Consider the following 20813-nt stretch of genomic DNA (forward strand, 5'->3'; position numbering starts at 1 on the left):
TCAACATTTATAAAACTCCGTGTACAAAAACGCTAATGAAACATTTAGAAATTCCACAAAAATAACACGATAAACATTTTTCTAAATCATTTAAAACATTTATTTAATTTAAACGAGACGTTTGTATCTAATAAATCTGAAATGGATTGTTTTTTGGAGAAATACTCTCAGATTTTATTTTGATTCTAGAAACCCCAAAGTGTTGGGACACGGCGTTACCACAGTGTTGATTCATGTCACGTTTTGGCAACTCTGCACATTTTTGGGCAACTGAGGAAATCAATAAAAACGTCATTCCATTCTTGCGTAACATAAAAGTTTCAGCTGTTTTTGTATTTTTTTTTCTCAGAATGCATCAAATCTTTTCAATGGCTGACAGATTAGCACCTGGACTCTTTCTCTTCAGAGTCACTTTTTAAGAGCGCGCTGATAACAAGCCGGTTGGTCCCTCCTGGGATCGTGGGATGATGGCTCTGACAGTTTTCCTGTTCTCCTCAGTTCATCTTAAATGAGCTCGGCCTACAGAAGCTGGTAGCTGAATCTCGTGTATAAATATTTTTTCCTTACATGGTGATGTGTTAACCATAGACTGTAGATAAAAAATGGACATGGCCACCATAACATCATCCACTGTTGTTAAACATTAGCAGTTTTAGTGACGCCATTTGTTTTTTTTAGGAACCATAAATAAAGTTTAGGAAGCTTTGTTTATACACAAAACTATTTTCTGGTTAATACTAAGTAAGCTATTTTTTGCTGCTCCTATATTTACAAGGGACCACCACAGCAGGTATCAGCACATTCGATATTGCAGACTTTTACACCGGATACCCTTCCTTATACAACCTCCAAATGTTTGTTTCCACCTGGGACAGAATCTTTGGCTAGCTAAGTGAATGTGTACACCACATGGAGCCAGTTACTAAATACTTGAATTTCACTATACAGAAACTAAAAAAGCTCAAGCTTCTTAAGACACAGCAAGCTGTAATATTAAATCAGATCACTCCATTATGTGCTCCTAAAAGCACTGTAGTGTAAAGGTTTCAGTCAGTGAGTCGAATTAGAGGACATGAGCACTAACAGACAGGTATTGGTTACAGTTCCCTTTGTTACCACATCTGACAATCAAAGCAGTCACTTCCCTAAGTTTAACCCTTATCAGTATCTCAAAGGTTACGTTATTAAGGGAAAACTATACCTATAAGATTGTATAGTTAACTTTTGTATTTTTAACATGACTCTGTGGGAAATGACTCGCTTTTGAAACCAGCCTCAAGTGATCATTAGAGGGACAGTTTTTGGCATCTTTGAGATTCCTGCATAGTTTAACTTGGATGCACCAACAAACTTTGTTTGTTGTTGTTTTATTTAAAGTTTTTCTGAACCCATACAGTGATTTCCATCTTTCTTCCTTTTTTAGTAGTGATGCCCGAACATCCAAAAGATTAACACCATGCAGTACGGATTTGAGCTTTTCCCATGTGTTTTTTTTAATGTGCACCATATTTGATAAAGTCCTGAATAGCCTGTAAGAGCAGCTTTTTATTTTACTTCAAATGTAAAGTTAATGCATAATTTATTAGAAGCAGGAACCAGAACTAATATCTGACTCCCAAACCACTGATATAATAAACTCGTCACATGACTCAAAGGATGCCATAAAAACTGACATTTTGCATACAGCATTCTTTGGTTCTTTACATACCGCAGTTTGGTGTATGACAAATCATCACTCAGCACAGTATAGCGGAACTCCACCGCGCATAATCATTCAGGATATGCACAGTTTATAGTACTATTTGACGTGTAATGTACAAACACACTAATTCCGACTAAATAAATAAATTGGCGAGCTCAGAGGACACGTTATGGCTGTTTATTTATTGATATGGAAGTAGTAGTCGGTGTGTTATTTATTTTAATTGAGTTCTGCTCTTTAAATATCACTTTCTTTCTTCTATGATCGGTTATTTCCATTCCTCTAGGCCACTCACCCACACACAGTCGTGTTTCTAACATCAACAACACTGCGCCGACCTGAATTTATTTCCAAGCCTTTCCAACTCCAAACCGTACCTAAATATATCATTTTCTTGACTTTAACCAGAGTTCAGTCCACACTCGAAAAATTAGTGGCTCATAGCAACGGCTTTGGCTTTGCTCTCAAAAAGAAGGCGGGACCCAAAAGAGTATGACTAAACAGATTTATGTCCCCACAACTTAAGCAGTATAATCAGCCTACACACTCGAGAAGCGAGGCGAGGCTGCGGGTGAGCGTTTTCCTGTTGCATCGAGTCGGTGCTCACCTTCAGACCTCTCCTGTCAAACATACGCACTGCCTCGTCTGCCGGTTTAAATTCTTCCCCCCTTTTTTGATCTTTTTTTTCAGCGCTTTTAATTTATTAAATTTGAATTTACTGCGGGAACAGTGATCATCTGAACACGTGGAGGAAAAAGGACGCCCCCCCCCCCCCCCCCTCCCAATCGCTCTAAAAATAAGGTAAGAAATAACTAATAGCTTTCTTCCTATTCAGACATAATTAGTAAGTCGAAGTTGTAAGTTGACAGAGGAACAGGTGTCTCCCGGGTAAACGCCCACTCAAATAACATCGGTACGTCTGACACGCTTGGATTACTCCTTATTCTTCAACCAGTAAATCAAAGTGTCATTATTTTATATATTAAAGTTTTATTGCAATGGAGTGGGGACGTTTTACTGAAAATTGTTTTTTAACGCGGCTGAAGTTTGAAAAAGATGTAGTAATGTAGTAAACTTGTTATAATAAGATGAAGCAGTGCATTCACTGTACCTCAGTTCATGTAGTTAGTACGTATTTTTCCGTCACAGGGCAAATATTATATTACACCGTTTTGAAGCTTTTCGGTTGCCCTGCACATTGTTTACCTCTCCGTTGTCCTGTCTGTTCCTGCTGTCAGGAATTCCCAGTATGTTGTCAGATCAGTTCTTCCCTCATTCCTCATTCCCTCATACCCACAGTGCTGCCAGGAGTAACAAAACCAAATTTTCTTATATTTGTTTGACTTTTGGTGAACTTGCACATTGATTGGCAGGACTCTGGCAGATCCCCTCCAGCAGGATGTGTATTTTCTTATCACTTCCTCCAAGGCTGCTATGAGAATCTATATATATGTACAGCTATGACCATAATGGTAAAGTGAAGGGGAAGGTTAAAGCAATGTACTGGAAAAGTATTAGGTAAACTCAGAATGTATATCTTATGTTATAGTCTCTAAACTAAAAGTCCAATTTAGTTTTCTCAATCAAACTCTGAAAGTTTTCCATGCTCATGCAGTCTCTTGCTTCAGTTTTGTAAATCTGCTGGACCAAGCCTGGTTTTTAAATTCCTTTTGCTTCTAAGAAAGCTCCAGTAGGAGAATAAAAGAGGGAAAAGTCGGACTTTGGTCCAGTGTACTGCCAGGATTAATGCAAGTAGAGCTGCACATATGTGATCAGCAGAGTATGAAATGTGCATCTGAAACTGTATTTAAACATTCATGAATGTCTTTAGGGACAATAAACAGCTGTTATTTCACTTTATATGTTTTGCTGGCTGTGAGAGCACATCTACAGAGCATACAGCACAGATGCATATAGCAATAAAATATCTATTTATGATAATGCCTGGGGATTAACTGCAACACACAGGATATCGCTACTTAGTGTAAGTAGAGTATGGAAAATCCATCTATATTGAAATCAAATTCACACAATATAGCTCAGCACTGAAAGGGAAAAATCTTATTTTCCATGCACGGTATTGCAGTTCTTTGATATTACTCAATACACTGCAATGAAATTAAGCTGAAACTTAAAACTGAAACTTTAAAAAACCTCTCACAAATATTACAATAATATCAACATTTTTCAGATTACTTTACGTTTAATACTGAAATTGAGTCACAGTCCTAAAAGGCATTAAGTATGAACAGAAGTATTTTATGTCTTACTGACGCAAGGAGATCAAAGCAGCTTATGAGGATGGATAGCTCATACCTTTTACACTTTTACACATGCAAAAAAAACCAAAAAAATAACATTTCGGTTGATGCCAATACTCCTACATATATTTATTTTCTTAATTATTTTTTGTTTAGGGTGTTTTTGTTGTGGATTAGGTGGCTGTGACTCAGGAGGTGAAGGAGTTCATCATCTTTTTTGTAGGTCAGTGGTTTGATCCCTGACCCTTCTAGCATGCGTGTCAAAAAATCCTTTTCAATTTTCAATTCAATTCCATTTTATTTATAAAGCGCCAAAGCACAACAAGAGTCACCTCAAGGTGCTTTATATTGTAAGGCAGACCCTACAATAATACATACAGAGAAAAACCCAACAACCAAATGAGCCCCTATGACCAAGCACTTTGGCAACAGTGGGGAGGAAAAACCAGGCTCAGGGAAGGGCGGCCATCTGCCATGACCAGTTGTGGTGGGAGAAGGAAGGCAGGACAAAAGACATGCCTTGACAAGACCTTGACAAGACACTGAACCCCGAGTTGCCCCCAGTGCATCCACCAGACTGTGAATTTTACATTAAAAACTATCAAGCATTAAACAGGGTGCTTATAGGAATTTGTGTGAATAAGTCTTGTACTAAGAAACACTTCAAATCTTATCAAATCGTCAAATCTTATCTCGTATCTAGACCAGGAAGTTGGTTGTATCAAGTTTGCTTTCACTGTATTCAGTAACTTCCACTGTTCTCTCAGAATAGTTTTGGTATAATAAAGATGTAATCAATAAAAATGACCGAACATGTTTTATTATTAACCTAAAAAAAAGGCTTGGTAGGACCATGTCATGATCTGCTCACAGAAATTGAACATACCTCAAAAATATAATCTCAGGCAAAGGAACATGCTGGTTATCAGTGTATTGTAAGTCTACTATAGTTCTTTTTTTTTCAGGAAAAATCTTGAAAGAAAGTCAGATTTAGTCATATCAATGTTTTGATCAGGTAAACTAAGAAGGCGTCATTACCATGTTCCAACAGCAGTTACACCCTTGAGCTTCCAATCAGCCAGCCCACACTTAAGGGTAAAGGGAAAGTTTAGAATTTAATGCAGAGGGGGTGAGTACTAAGAAGCTGTTGCTGAGTCTCTGAAGAATATTCCTCAGTGTAATATTACTTTTAGTTTATTCTCACTGGAGGGATTTAAGAGAATACTATGAAACGACAACAACTTGAGATCATCTAAAATACAGGTGCCAAACATAAGGCTGGGACTGGCCTGGAAATGTGAAGGAGATTTGTGGATGTTTAAATGGGTTTTAATGAGTTTCACAGATTTTTCTGCTGATGAAAGCCTCCACCATGACAATTCATATTACATTACAAATACCAGCTCTTCAATGTATTTTGTCAGGTAACCATGAAACCAAGCATCAGAATGGGGAACAACTGTTATTTAATTGGCTTGCAATGTCACATGTAGTCAATGCCTTGTTGGTGTTAGAGATCAGAGAAGAATGGCAACACTGCTTTGGGTTGATAGGAAGGAAATAGTAACTCAGATAACCACCTCTTACACGACAAGGTATGCAGAAGAGCATCTCTGAACCTGTCAAACAGGAAACTGAGGCTACAGTTTGCACAGACTTGCCAAAATTGGAGAATAGAAGATTGGAAAACATTGCCTGGTCTGATAAGTCTAGATTTCTAATGCAACATTTGGATGGTAGTTTCAGAATTTTAGTGCAAACAGCATGGAAGCGTGGATCCTTCCTGCTTTTTATCAGGCTGCTAATAGTGGTCCACTGATATTTTCTTGGCACATGTTGGCCTCCTTAGTGGCAACTACACATCGTTAAATGCCATAGTTATCACAAACTGGCTTAAAGTAGGAGACAAGGAGGGAGTTCAACCAAGTAGTTTACTAGTTTACCCCCCCCCCCCCCCCAAAATAAAAAAACAAAACAAAAAAAACAAACAACAACAACAAAACAAAACCAAACACAAACAAAAAACATGAAGGCTCCTTGTTGGCATCTCGAATTATTCTGGAAAGAGAAAAAGCAATAACAGAAGGCAAGATTAAAACATCTCCATTTATTAAAATGGCAACCACACAACCAGGCCCACAAACGATAACCACGTGACTGTGTAGTCCAAGTAGTATCTGCTCTAGATAGCAAATCTATCCTTGCAAATTGATTCAACAAGGGGGAGACAAAACAAAGCAAAAAAATCAATTACCCTAGGAACAGCAAGTGAAAATCTAATCGTTGCTACCTAAATGAGCACCAGATCTCATCAGAACTGCCCAACACCACATACACACCAACACAACATTGCATTGCCAAAACTCCAGCAATAGACAACCAAAGCTGGAATTAAAGTATGAGCATCAACCACAGTAACACACAACAAGGTTCCTACAAACAAAAACTTCCACGCTAACCAAAATGTCCAAGACACCAACGAAGAGGGAACCAAGCTACAACAAAGCTCACAGCAAATCAAAGCAGTTAATGGGGTCTACCGCAAAGCTACCAGACAAAAATTACTAAGCTAAATATTTCGCAACACTATTCAAGGTTAACTTTGCAACATAGTTACACCACAAGATCAGTCCAGCCATGTGTTTAGTAAGGCCAGAAACCCACAAGAAAAAATACAATAGTGAAGCACCAGTCACAGAGTTTATGCTCCCTAATCCTAGTTATTCAGTATAAGTTAATCTTAACCCTCGTCTTAACCCTGGTCTTCAGACAGATACTTGTGGTGGGTATTTATGCAATTCTACCAGCACCAAAAAGCAACCAGAAACTGGGAGCTTCCTGGAAAACAGGGAAATTCTCCAAAGACATTGTCTTCAACCACATTCTGTCACACTGAAGAGAAAACATGTTTGGTCTGTTATTGAGATCAGACAATTAAGCATACAAAGGAGGATGCATGCACTCCTGTGCCTTACTTACTTACCTATATATGTATGTGTGTGTGAATGGGTGGATGACTGAACGTGTAAAGCGCTTTGGGGTCCTTAGGGACTAAGTAAAGCACTATACAAATACAGGCCATTTACCATTTTCCATTTACTATATATATATGTGTATATATACACACACACACACACACATATATATATATATATATATATATATATATATATATATATATATATATACACACACACACACACATATATATATATATATATATATATATATATATATATATATATATATATATATATATATATATATATATATATATATATAACAGCCAAGTACAATACTAATGCTGGTCTCTTCCATCATCAACCACATAATAACAACAACAAATCCAAACTAATGCTGTCTTGTGTAGAACTCAATAGGATATTTGTCACAATGATAAATACCACAACTACTTTAGCTGTACTCAAGACCCAGTTCAACTTAGATAAGCATTTGGCAAACCACAAGCTAAGTTAGTAGGTTAACACGAACTGGTTCAAAGTAGATGACAAGGAGGGAATTCATGCAAGAAGTTTACTTAAATATAAAATGATTTATTAACCTCAACCTAACCAAAACACAAAGCTCATCAATAGGTTGATGTCAGGTCGAGTGGAAGAGAGACTGAGCAGTTTATCTGAGCCAGTTTTTTTCTCCCATTAGGACAATGCATTTCTGGAACACAACTGAGCTTGCAGCACTCAGTTGGCCTCCACGGTCTCCTGATCTCACTCCAATAGATCATATTTGGGATGTGGCGGAACAGGATATATACATCATGGATTTTCAAACAACAAATCTGTAACAACTGTGTGATGCTATTGTGTCAACATAGGCCAAAATCTTTGAAGAATATTTCCAGCAGCTTGTTAGATTGATGCCATGAAGAATTACAACAGGACTTAGACACTTATAGTGACAAGACACAAAGCCACCTGAGAATTATTTTCAAACATCTCCAATTACGTTTGTCCTAGGAATGTGGGGTCCAAGTTATAAAATCTCATGTATTTTACTTAATGCACCACAGTTCCCAGAATCCATTGGAAAAGAAAGCTGAGAGTACAACCAACACACCTTTCATTTAATTTTGTATCGGTTTGTGCATTGATTAAGGAAATGAGATAAAGTAGTTTAATAAGTGAGCTTTTTAATCTGTAAGGCATATTGTTGGTCTTAGACAAAGCTGAGCTAGGTGGTTTCCCTACTTTCTCTGGGCTTTATGCAAAATTAGTCTTGTGGCCTCCAGCCACAAGCATTATCAGTCTTTTTATAAACTCAGTCCGGAAATGATTAAGCCCGTTGGGTTGGACCAGTACTTGTTCACCCCACACATAGTGTTTTAACATTTTACAAAGAAGAAAAAAAGGTTCAACACACTAATCTGCAATATCTCATTAAAATTCCAAGCAGGCTTCCACACGAACTTCTACAACGAGTTTAGTTATTAGAACAATAATGCACTACCTGCTTTCCAGGCTTAGTGCATCCTTGACCTGTTTCTCCTTCTCACTACCCTGTGGTTTACCTCAGCAAACTGAATACAGGTCTATTTTTGAAGGTTATCATTTTGTAATGTGTTCCTATAATAGACCTAACATACAGAGTCGAGAAATGTAGTAAAACGCCCAGCAAAGAAAATCCAGTAATAGAACAATTTCTTTGAAATTTATGGGTGGTTTATTTTGCGTTATTATCAGTGACTTCATAGGAAACCATGCCAGTCTGGGGAATGATTAGCACGTAGAAGGGTTTTGGGAAATCTTTCCTAAAATAAAAGGTCCATTGTTGGGCTGTCTGCTTTGGCCCTGTATGGTTAAAAAAAACACCTGCCCCCTTGTCTTCTAGAGATAAATGGCTTTTTTTTTTTTTCGTTTCTTTTTTTTTCAAATCCTGTATGTGTATGTGTACGGCCTGCAATCTGTTTTTACAGAGATACTGTGTTCTCTTTCTTTCTCTCCAGAACACTGCTCTTAATTTTGCAGCCACTGTGGAAACTTCCCTCCTGTGCATTCTACTGCCACCTGTGACCAAGTTTACCCAACAGAACAGAGATTGTTATTTTTTTAAGACACAAAAAGAAAGAGGAAGACAAACAGACTGACGCAGGGTTTGTGACGCCAAAGGGTGCGAGAAGACCTCAAAGTGCACTGGCTTGTGGTGGGAACTTCCTGCCTTGGCTGTCCTTTTGTGACACAGTCGCTCTGTTGTTCAGTCATACCATGTGGTTTGGCGAGCAGGTATTTAGTCTAAAAACATGTGAAGCAGCTGAGTGTGTGGGATGACGGCACAAAGAAAGCAAAAACGTGGAATAAAACAACCATGCCGAATAGCAGTCTGGTCTATATTGGCCTGGAGCTGGTGATTGCTTGCCTGTCTGTGGCTGGGAATGTCCTGGTCTGCTGGTCTGTCTGCCTCAACTCCAACCTGCAGAGCATCACCAACTTCTTTGTAGTGTCACTGGCAATCGCTGATATTGCTGTGGGACTGCTGGCGATTCCCTTCGCTATCGCTATTAGGTATTGTTTCCTTCTTATTCAGTTTGGAAATGAGACAAATTTTGTGTTATCTGCATCCTTTACTACAAGATCTGTCACAATGTACTGTTGCTTTTTTTGGCAGGGTTTGTAGTGATAAACACCCTTTTTGAATCTGTGATGTTTTCAGTACTGGTTTCTGTGCAAATTTCTACGGCTGCCTGTTCATCGCTTGCTTCGTCCTCGTGCTCACTCAGAGCTCCATCTTTAGTCTGCTGGCTATTGCTGTGGACCGCTACATCGCAATCAAAAACCCACTCAGGTGAGAGAAAGTAATGAAACTTCAACTGAGATATCATACATTCCAGCTGCAGAATCAGCAGCAGATGTCAAATGTTCACATGCACTGCAGTGGTGTAGCAAAGGGCATTAAATTATAGAGAGATCCTATTTTTAACTGAAGGCTAATTTGTCCAGCTGCGGACAAACATGGCTCCATCGCTCGACAGGCTTAATTGAGTTAGTATTGTTGAAGGTGAACTGGTTAAATCTACTTAAAGCTTTCATGATTAGCATTCATGTAAATCAGCAGCATTCAAATAGTATTGCTCTTTAATGGATCATTTATTTAGAAGCTTAAAACAAAGCTCCTTGTTTCTGCAACACATCTGTTGACACACCACCGAGCCATAATCCAAAGCAGGTGACGCATTTGCATAAGCGGTTGCATAACAGTTTGATTGTGTCTTTATGTGACACAGCCCCAGCACCAATGACCAGAGAACAACTAATCATGTAGTTATTAGGAGGCTTTACGAAGCCTAGTGCTACCAGGTTGGCCATGCAACAGCTCAGTCAAAAATACACAGACAGTTAAGTCAGTGTATGCAAGGTGATGCTGGGTATACTGATAATTCATAGTGATTTTCAAACTTCTATTTCCTTAATCAGGTTTCTGAATTAATTCTTTTCCTGCATCAAAAGTTGTGCATATGAAGATTTCAATACAGTGCTGTGCAAAGACATGAGCAAACCCTCTTTCTTTATATTTCCAATGCTTTTATCCATCCATTCATTTTCTACCACTTACCTGAGGCGGCGTGACAACTAATCAGAGAAGCCCAGACCTCCCTCTCCGGAGTCACCTCTTTGTGCTCAAATGGGAGTAGGAATGCCAAGGCGTTCCCAAACTAGTTGAGAGATGTAATCTCCCCAGCGTGTCCTGGGTCCTCCTGGGGACTTGTTTGTAATTTCTTTCAAAGCGGTCTTGAGCAGTATTTTTACCAGGCTTTCTGGTCTTTCTTTGACAATGGCTGCTTTTTCACTCAGTTTTCAAACAGTTGTTGTACTTGACCATTTTCATAACAATTAATCATTGAAACATAGAAAACGGCACCTAACTCGGGAGCTAAACCAGTGTTGTGTCAACACATAATAGAACCAGATTTAATTAGTATCTGTTTTAAAGATTTAAGTAATTACAGCCACCACGGGCATCCGGTAAGCATCCGGAGAAGTATAGCAAAGAGACTTGAGGTCCTCTTAAAATCTTCATTTACTGACTGAGTGTGGTGCTCAGCATAGACCACAGTAATCAAGGATCCACTAAGTGGTTTCACAAAACATTAGAGACTTGACCACACTGTGCATTGCTGTAAGGACAGCTATTGGTCAGTAAATCCAGATCCGAGAGAGCTAAACACTGAGCCAATAAAATCAACCCTTACTGAAGACATTTTCAGCCATATCTTTAGACACTTTGTTTCTAGCAGTCTATTGAAAAATACATAATTTGTTTCCACTTCTTTAGTTGAATCTTATCTGTGAAAAATGCCAAAGGCAGCACAGACATAAGTCAAAGGTAGAAGAAGTGGCAGGCCAAAAAATTTATTTACAGCAGATGAACAGTATCTGAAAGTCATGTCCTCAAGAAATATCAAAAAACAGAGCAAAGACCCAGAACCTGACACAGAACCTGAGAGATTTCTCTGGCCATTCAGTTGACCCATCTGTTGTTCACTGAAGCCTCATCCAAAATGATCTCAGTGGGAGAATGGCTGTCAAGAAACAGGGAAAAAGGGCTGAGATATGCCAAATTACCCAAGAAGGTTATCGAATGGTGAATCCAAATCGAAAGTTTTTGGTTTAAGTTGTTTTCAACATGTATGGAGGAGGTCAGGCGAGCAGTAGAACATTGAGAGTCTACAGCCATCTGTAAGAAACATAGAGGCTTTGTCATGGGTTGCACTGCCAGTGGTGCTGGACACCGAACTACGAACAAGAGACATACCATGAGACTTTGATCCACCATGCAGTACCATCTGGAAGGCATCTGATTGGTACTAGTCTAAGTTTTCAGCATGGCAACAATCCCAAACCCACTGCCAATGCAGTAAAAGCATACCTGGATAGAATGCAACACTATCAAAAAAGACCCTTGAATGTCCTTCAAGAAGCCTGGAGAATTATTCCCAAAGCCTACTTCAAGAAATTACAAGAAAGTTTAACTAAGAATAAAGAATAAAGGTAATGATACCAAGTATTGACTTTCAGGCTTAATATAATTGTACCAGTTCAAATTCTTCCTTATTTCCAGTTTTATTTTTTGACGATTGCATGTGTAGAGACATTTTAATCATGTTTTAATTACCATTTCTTTGTGACTGAAAATTTAAAATGCAGTTGAAAAATACAACATACTAAATACTAGTATTAATAATGAAATGCAGAAAGGGACTGGACTCTAAACGTGCAGGGTGAGGACTGGGAAAGGGAAGAGGTACAGGACAGGACATAACTTTTACACTGCGTTTACAGTGCTGTGTTATCTTTCTGATGACATTTCCCTCTCTCATTCCAAATAAATGAACACCAACTATCATAAATCCCACAACTAAAACAACACAAGCTTTTTTTCCAGTGTTAAATTTAGACTTAACTGGCTGCAGCAAAACTTGATAAATCATATTTGTATGAGTCACTTAAATATCCTTCAAGAGTTTTTTTTTTTTTTTTGCTGTGAAACAGAAACATGCATAACAAGGCCGGCCACAATAAATACATGTCCACACCTTCATTAAGGTTTTGTAGGTTTGGTTCTGGTGCAGAGCATTAGTAGGCAAAACCTGGCCTATGGGAACAGTTATTTTTGTAGCTGACCTCATTAGAAATACATATATAAATGTATTTGTATTTGACAACTTTATGTTCTTGAATTCAAGCTTTCTAAGCAAAATATAAAGAAATCAGCAGTAGCTCCAGACTTTTTCACAGTACTTTACCTTTAAAGCTAAAATATATCACTCAAATGTGACATGTCAGCATGAAAATTATTTGATATTAGCATCCACTATGTGATTTTCATTTAGTAACTTGACCTAAATGGAAATGTCCTTTACAACAACAGCAGTTTCATTTACACTTATGTAACACAACGGGAGTGTTGTACAAAAAATTCAATGCCCTAATGAAATCAATATATTTTTAATTTTAAGAAATCCTTATTTTTTTAAGGGATTTTTGAACACTTGATTAGTGCTGTCTTTAATTACCATAGCTACAAATGGGCATCAGCACTGCAGAGATAATCAGATTACTGTAAGTGCATTTTAAAGCGGGCCAATTGAAGTCCTGCTTTCGCTTATTAAATGAATAAAGTGTTAATGCTTCAGCGCACAAATCATTTTCTCTTCATTTAAACTGTATTGACTTTGTCTCGAGGGAATGCTATCACTGACAGAGTAGATAAAGCAACTGGCTGCATATATAATGCATGTTTGTGTTCTGTTCAAACTTTTAGGTACAACAGTCTGGTGACAGGGAAGAGGGCAAAGGGCATCATTGCACTGTGCTGGGTTCTTTCAGTGGGCATCGGCCTGACACCGATGTTTGGCTGGAACACAGGTGGGGAAAGATTTTTGCCAATTCCCACACAGAGTCAATGCTTTTAATTGATGCTGTGTGAAACATGAAACGACCTTCCTTTACATAGTCAAAATCATGCAGAGGAGGTATTTTGATGCAAACAAGCAAACATTATTCTTGTGTAAGGGAGGATGCCCCGCTTCTGTCTGTATATCTTCCCACTGCTTATTACAACAATTCTATTGCATTGTATAGTGTAAATGGATAAATGCATCAACAATGTATTTCTAGAAAGGTCTTGTGTTCTTATCTGCACTGGCAGTGGCAAGAGAGACATGCATACATTTATTTATTCATGTTTTCATGTTTAAGTTGCATATTTAAGCATGTTTAAGTGGTCCTAACTGCTGAGGAGATTGTTGAGGAAAACTGAGCTGAGCTGAAACCCTATAATTTTGCTTTTGGATGAAACTGGCAATAAATCACAGTTTTCTTTACACAGGTTGGAACTCCACTACAACTGCCACCAAAAGCCAAGGCTGCCCTGAAGGAATGACTGATTGCTTGTTTGAGAAAGTGGTTCCCCTTGACTATATGGTCTATTTCAATTTCTTTGGCTGCGTGCTGGTGCCCTTGGTGATAATGTTGGTCATCTATATCCATATCTTCATGGCAGCTCGCCGACAGCTTCGAATGATGAGCCTCAAAGTTGCACACGTACCTGCTCCTGGACAGAAAACTCCATCTTCTGGCTCATCTCGTTCGATTCTGCAGAAGGAAGTACACGCTGCAAAATCGCTGGCTATTATCGTTGGTTTGTTTGCTCTGTGCTGGCTTCCTGTGCATATTATCAATTGCATCAACCATATTTGCCAGGACTGTGAGCGCCCACACATCTGGGTGATGAACATTGCAATCATTCTCTCCCATGCCAACTCTGTGGTGAATCCCTTTATCTACGCCTACCGCCTTCGAGAATTCAGACATACCTTTCGCAAGATTCTCTATCAGCACATCCTGGGGAAGAGGGATGGGCATGTGTTCGGGGTTGAAAGTGCTGATGGCAGAGGTGTAAGGAGCACTAGTATCATGCAGACATCTGCCCGTACGAGTAAAGAGGATTTATCATGTGGCACAATGGTAAATAGTTATGTTCCAGATTCCGGTGCTGAGAAAACTACATCAAATGCCTCTCATGAGATTTTAGATTCTGTACCTAACAGTAATACACCCAACGGACACCAAAAAGCAACTGGCACCCCATCAGAAGTCCAGCATCAGCCAGGTATTTTGGCATCTTCTGCACAGGAAGCAGCAACGTCCGCCACAAATCTGGGAGGAGCAACAGATATTTTGGAGTTGAAAGACAGAGGAAGCTGCATTACTTTTGTAAATATTCAGGCATTCCCATTAAAACAGAATGACTGTTCCCTTTCTTCAAAAATCACAGAAATATCATGACAAAGACATTTAGTTATTTCAAATATCTTGCTCTCAGAACACACGGAATGTTCTGCAAACGTGAAATTTCAGCAAATCAGCCTCGACAGCAAATCTGTTTTTTTAATGTAAAATTTTATTTTTTTAGTTTGGAGTTTCTTTTTTTAATGTGCACTTTAATGTTTAAAGATAATATACTTTTTGTAATGTGCAGGTTTTTGCTATCTGTGTTGTTTGTATGCCATCAAAATTAAATATCTTTAAATATGTCACAATTATGTGGTGTTTTTGTGCTGCAGCACTGAACTGAACTTTGTCACTCATCCAGGTTATGATACTCTGAAGAGCGTGAAAAAAGAAGGAAACTAGACTTTAAGTTGTGAAGATGTTTCACTTCTCATCCAACAGGCTTCTTCTGTTTCAAAAACACCTTGGCTGAAGTGACCTCAATAGGTCACATGACAGGATGTGACCTACTGCCCCCTAGTGTGGGTTGTTCCACTTGGAGGTGGTTGTTAACCCAATATTGATCATGCGAGTCATCAGATGAGCCAAAGTGTGAAAAAGATGTTGGTCATGACCATCGTCAGGGGTTGTGGGGGAAACCACTCAGAGACTGTGCCCCTATTGAGGTCATCTCAGGGAAGGTATGAGTAGGGGTTAAAGCACCTGGGAAAGGATCTCAAGACTGCATTGTAGGTGGCTGATAGCTGGTGTCACCACCTCCGTTCAATGATGGTCATTCACAAGTGACTGCTTGGTTTCTCCTTGATGCACTGCGAAGTATACGCTATGTTGCTCAGTTTGTGTTTGGTCCTTGAGATCAACCAGTTTTTCTCTAAGGGTGTGGCTGGGTCTGAAGTGCACTATAATATCATGAGAAGAAATTCTCATGAGTTTCTCTACAAACCTGCTACATAAGAGATGGCAATAGAAGACCTCCTTTACTCCTCCTATAAATCTGGCATTATGTTTGGGAGTTTTGTTCTTAGGATGGACCAGTTTTTGTCTGAGGGTGTGGCTACTCTGAAGTCTGAGGATCATCCACATATGTGTACCAGTAGCTAGGTGCTATTCCTCTGAGGAAGCCCAGAGCTTTATTAGAGGTTGGTATTTGTATAGTGCTTTTTTTAATAGTCCCTAAGGACCCCAAAGAGCTTTACACGTCCAGTCCATTCACACACACACATGGTGATTGCAAGCTACGTTGTAGCCACATCCACCCTGGTGGCTGGACACTGGCCCAGCCACACACTCGCACTGACGGAGGCGAGACTGCCGGACACTGGCGCCACCGGGCCCTTTGACCACCACTAGTAGGCAACGGGTGAAGTGTCTTGCCCAAGGACACAACGACCGAGACTGTTCGAGCCCCGGCTCGAACAGTCTCGGTCAAGGCGAACTCCCAACAAGGCGAACTTCTTGAGCCACGATCAGTTGGATAGAGGTTCCTGCACATCTAGGATTTTTTCTGTAGAAAAACCTTGAAGTATTTAAAATATGTGGTATCATATGTGGAGATGTCTAACAGTGTGCAGATCTGATGTGGGATGTAACAGATTCTGTTGTGTAAGGTGCTGTATTTGTTTTCTGACAGTCTCCACTTCCTCAGTTGTAACTCTATAAGTGAGAAGTGTGATGACATCACAGGCCTTACAACTAAAACTCTGTTTGTTTTGCTGCTGTTGTGATCAGCGATTTGATCAGTGCCGGGCAACACATGTTCACTGTTGTTCACTAACCATCCAAAACAAAGAGCTTGTTTGCCTGTACAGATATGACCCCATATGCCTGTATTGTAGATGCTTTTAGTGTAAGGCTTGCTTGCATAACACTATGAAAAGGACACACATACATAGGTAAAGTACATACACATGACCACAGACCACTCTGTAAGAAATGTTTACAGAGCAGCCTGGCACTGACGCCAGTCAATAAGCCTAATGCAATGGAAATCAAATGAAGGTTCATTTGATGGTGTCTTTTATTATCCCATAATGCTTTCCCTTCTCTCATTAAAAAGCTCTTCCACTGTGGCAAAGACCTACATTAACCAGCTTTTATGTGCCCTAAAGCAATCCCAGAGAGAGTACCCAGGAATACGGGTACGTATCTAACTTGCACTGTGTTTATTCAAAAACTTAAATGCGTTTATTACACATTGTAATCATGCAAGAAGGGAATTAAAATGGGTGAAACCATTTCATTTTAATGTTTTTTGTTGTTGTTGCATGTTATGATATTTTGATAAGCATGAGAAGGGTTATCAAAATGATTTGGTTATGGATATTACATACCTGAGTCATAAAAAATAAAAAAGATAAGGGACCATTGTGGTATGATGACCTGGAGGAAAACAATCCAGTGTGTACATTTATAGTGTGTCATGCTGCCATAAATTACACATGTGTGACACCAGCATGCAAAATGATTAGGCTATCTTTTAGAAAGAAATGCAAATGATCAGAAACTCAGTAACAAAAGATTTATTGCAGCAGAGACCACAGTGTTTATTTAAAGAGTCATACTCTGTGCATTCCCTCTCTGGCTGATGATTTCAGTCAGCCTCATAAATTACCCGCCTCCACCAATGCACCGCATAACCATTACAAGTACTGCATCCTTTGTTCTACACCTCACAAATGTTCTTCTTTTTAAACGCCTCAAACTTAAATTTGTTAGTACATGTGATTCTTCTTACCCCATGGGTTTTTTTTGTTGTTGTTCTTATTGTTGTTGTTTTTTTCTTCAAATCTTAGTTCTTCTGGTGTGACTTTTTCTTTGCAACCTGGCTAAACGGGTTACCCTCCTTACTGTTAATGTTAAAACTTGTGTTTTGGTGATTCTTAAAAGTTACCAGAGAATCTGAGAACAAACTATTTCTCAAGCTGGAGACTCTGGTGAATCTATCCAACTGCTCAGTTGTGCACCAGGGCCTGCACCAGGGAGCTACTGTGATGCTGTTCTGCGAAGTGAATGGTAGGTGTAAAAGTGTAATTTCGGGAGGGAATTTCCCACATACGATAGCCTTCGCTACTAACAATAGTATGCAACTATGCAACTTTATTTTTATTTATAGTCAGCTCAACAGCTATTTTAACATAATTAAGGTTTGTTTGGTCATTGGTTTGCCTAGATCTTGATTCATAGACAGCTGATGAGAGACAGATAAGAATGTCTGCTCATTCTTTATTCTTTATTCAGATTCCCACTAGTTGTCCCTTGAGTCTAAAGATAAAATAATACAAAACATCCAGCCATCAATCTAGAGACAAGCAATCAATAAACTGGAAAAAATAACCTATCAAATAAAAAGAGAGTAGTTCCTGCAACTTATATGACAAACAATGACATATTATGGAATAATAATAATAAAAAAATACAATAAACGGCATGTATAAAAGATCTACTGATGATCATTTGATGTATCATTTTTTTCGCCAAATTCCTTGTGAACCCGTAAAGCCATAAAAATACAGATCCCACAATGCACTGCGGAGCATCGCAGGAAGCATTCGATTGACCCGCCGGTGGATTGTGGGAAAGCGGAAAAAGGGCTCAAAAGGTAGGGAACCGCGTCTGGCGCACGTTGCAACGTCAAACGAAGAAGCAATAACAAAGAAACTAGCTTTTACGATAGACTCCAGGTAAGAAACAAAAATACTCGTAATTCAACTGAGACCGTAATTTTTTTCCGTGCTCATTAGCAGCGTTGTTTGTTTCTTGGACGTTTGAATCAAGCGCGTTCATTCAGGAGCCAATATGGCTCCGTCTATTTGCCGAACTAATAACTTGTTACTGCAATAAAGAGGCAAACGTTAATGTTGAAATCGTATTTGTGTAATTTTAAGTTTGGTTTGTTACACATGGCATTAATTGGATTACATTATTGTATGCAACCAGGATATATTATTGTACATTAGCCTAGCTCGCTAATGAAGGCTAATTCCTCTCGCAGCTTCGATATTCAATGATTTGACTGAGAGATTCGCTTTATTGATCAGAAGTTAACTGTAGCCTGCTTATCCCATCTTAACGAGGGTCACTGATTGTTATATATCAACTCCCAGCAACTCTTTAAACGGTATAAGAGAGCTGATTGTCGTTACACAGGCAGTACTCGAGTGAAAAATAAATTGGCGAGGATAATGTGTGGACAAGTGATTGCTTCCCTGGTGTTTCTGTAACTAAACGCATCCCAAAATTAACAAGCCAGTTAACTGTAACCAAACTTTATGGCTAAATATAATTTTGAGTCTGATGTTTGATGGTAAAAAAATAAAATAAAATGCGTTTGCAGGAGCTTACAGCCTATGAATGTGCACAGTGTAACATTTCTTCTGCTAAATTTTGTTTTCCAGAAACATTCTTGAAAAATGTCCATCGGCGTTCCAATCAAGGTCCTGCATGAGGCAGAAGGACACATTGTGACCTGTGAGACCAACACTGGAGAGGTTTACAGAGGCAAGCTGATTGAAGCAGAGGACAACATGAACTGCCAGGTCAGTACATGATAAAGAGTGTAAAGTGAATGTGGATGGTGTTGCTCCTCCCTCCTGGGGTCCCATCAACCAAAGTGTTGGTACTGTATTGTTTTTATGGTTTTTTTTTTCTTTTTCTTTTCTGCCTTCATTAGAGTAATCAACAGTTTAGTCTTTAATAGGCTGCTCGATAATTTGAACAAGTTTTGTTTACTTTATTTTCAGGTACATGCCCATAAATGGCGTAATGTCTTGTGTGGCAAAACAGATAGAAAAGCTTAATGAGGCTCAAAGGAATTTTCATTACAAATAATAGTGTCTTTGTTCTGTGTCTCTCTGTTCTGAATGTTCAGGTTCAATTTGTGGTGTTTTTATTTTAATTATAACATTTATTTCTGTTTTTTTGTGTTTTATTTTTTTCCCCATAGTTGTTTAAAGGTTTCCAAGCTTTCCACCTGTTGGTGTCAAATTAAGAGTGAATTGTGCTAATCAAGTACTGGAGACCCCAATCTGGTAGCTGCATTAGTAAAAGCCAGTTAATTAAAAATCGGTCCCGGATCAGATGGTAAAAAACTGTTCCTTTTATGGCTTTGTAAAGTTTAGATAACTACTGTTGATTTGAATAAAACACTAAAGAGCAGTTTGATTACATTTGTTGAAAGAATGATCTTTGTTTCTTACAGATGTCTAATATCACAGTGACTTATCGGGATGGCCGCGTGGCACAGCTGGAGCAAGTTTACATCCGTGGCAGCAAAATCCGCTTTCTGATTTTACCCGATATGTTAAAAAATGCTCCTATGCTGAAGAGTATGAAGAATAAGAACCAGGGATCTGGTGCAGGAAGGGGCAAGGCAGCTATTCTTAAAGCACAAGGTGAGTGAAAATTTGCAGTAGATTGATACACCTGTCAAGTATGTTCAGTAGTGGGCGCAACTGATGATGATTTTATACTCATTGCATACATTGATTGCCTTTTTGTGTTTGTGCAGCATAACTAAATCCTACCATGAGAAAAGTGCTTTCTGTCCAGTGTTGCTCTGTTCCTTGTTTAATAAGTACAGTCTTGTCATAGGTGTGGGGATCTGTCAAAAACACTGATTTAAATGTTTCATTGTTGTTCAATTTGTCTTCACATCCCCTTTAAGATGGAACTGATATTTTGCCAAGTGGGTGTTAAGGATACAAAATTAGACTTCACTGTACTTCTCGCAACCAAAGTACTGAATGTATTATTAAAGTTACTGAACCGTTGGTGTATTTCTGATTCAGTGAGGTACTCTACGTTAAAAACTGATAGTATGCCATCTTTGTTTTTTGTGCTCTCCAGTGGCTGCAAGAGGACGAGGGCGTGGTGGAATGGGAAGGGGAAACATCTTCCAGAAGAGGCGATAATTGCTCCAGCTACATTAACATTTTTGCATTGTATAGTTTTTGTTTTCCCCTTGAATTTGATACGTTGGATATCATTTGAAATCTCGTACTTTGCAGTCTGTTGCTTTAATTTCTTTTAATTAAAATAAAACTTTTTCAATTTGATGTGTCCTGATGTTTTTGTTCTGTTTTTCTTTTCCCATTTACAAGAGAT

At 38.8% G+C, this 20813-nt stretch overlaps 2 protein-coding genes across 2 annotated transcripts; both read left to right on the forward strand.

Annotated features, from left to right (window-relative positions):
* The first annotated feature begins 2467 nt into the window (after window positions 1-2467).
* adora2ab (adenosine A2a receptor b) lies at window positions 2468-15107 on the forward strand. The gene is made up of 5 exons (XM_082541014.1): window positions 2468-2503; window positions 8927-9482; window positions 9631-9762; window positions 13240-13343; window positions 13807-15107. Exons 2-5 carry the CDS (start codon window positions 9286-9288, stop codon window positions 14763-14765), a joined length of 1392 nt encoding a protein of 463 aa, XP_082397140.1. The 5' UTR covers window positions 2468-2503; window positions 8927-9285; the 3' UTR covers window positions 14766-15107.
* A 3158-nt stretch (window positions 15108-18265) lies between these two features.
* On the forward strand, window positions 18266-20764 carry snrpd3l (small nuclear ribonucleoprotein D3 polypeptide, like). The gene is made up of 4 exons (XM_082538611.1): window positions 18266-18391; window positions 19106-19246; window positions 19909-20101; window positions 20556-20764. Exons 2-4 carry the CDS (start codon window positions 19121-19123, stop codon window positions 20618-20620), a joined length of 384 nt encoding a protein of 127 aa, XP_082394737.1. The 5' UTR covers window positions 18266-18391; window positions 19106-19120; the 3' UTR covers window positions 20621-20764.
* The last annotated feature ends 49 nt before the right edge of the window (window positions 20765-20813 follow it).

This window comes from Aulonocara stuartgranti, assembly GCF_965226115.1.
Source record: "Aulonocara stuartgranti genome assembly, chromosome: 7".
Lineage (NCBI taxonomy): Eukaryota > Metazoa > Chordata > Actinopteri > Cichliformes > Cichlidae > Aulonocara > Aulonocara stuartgranti.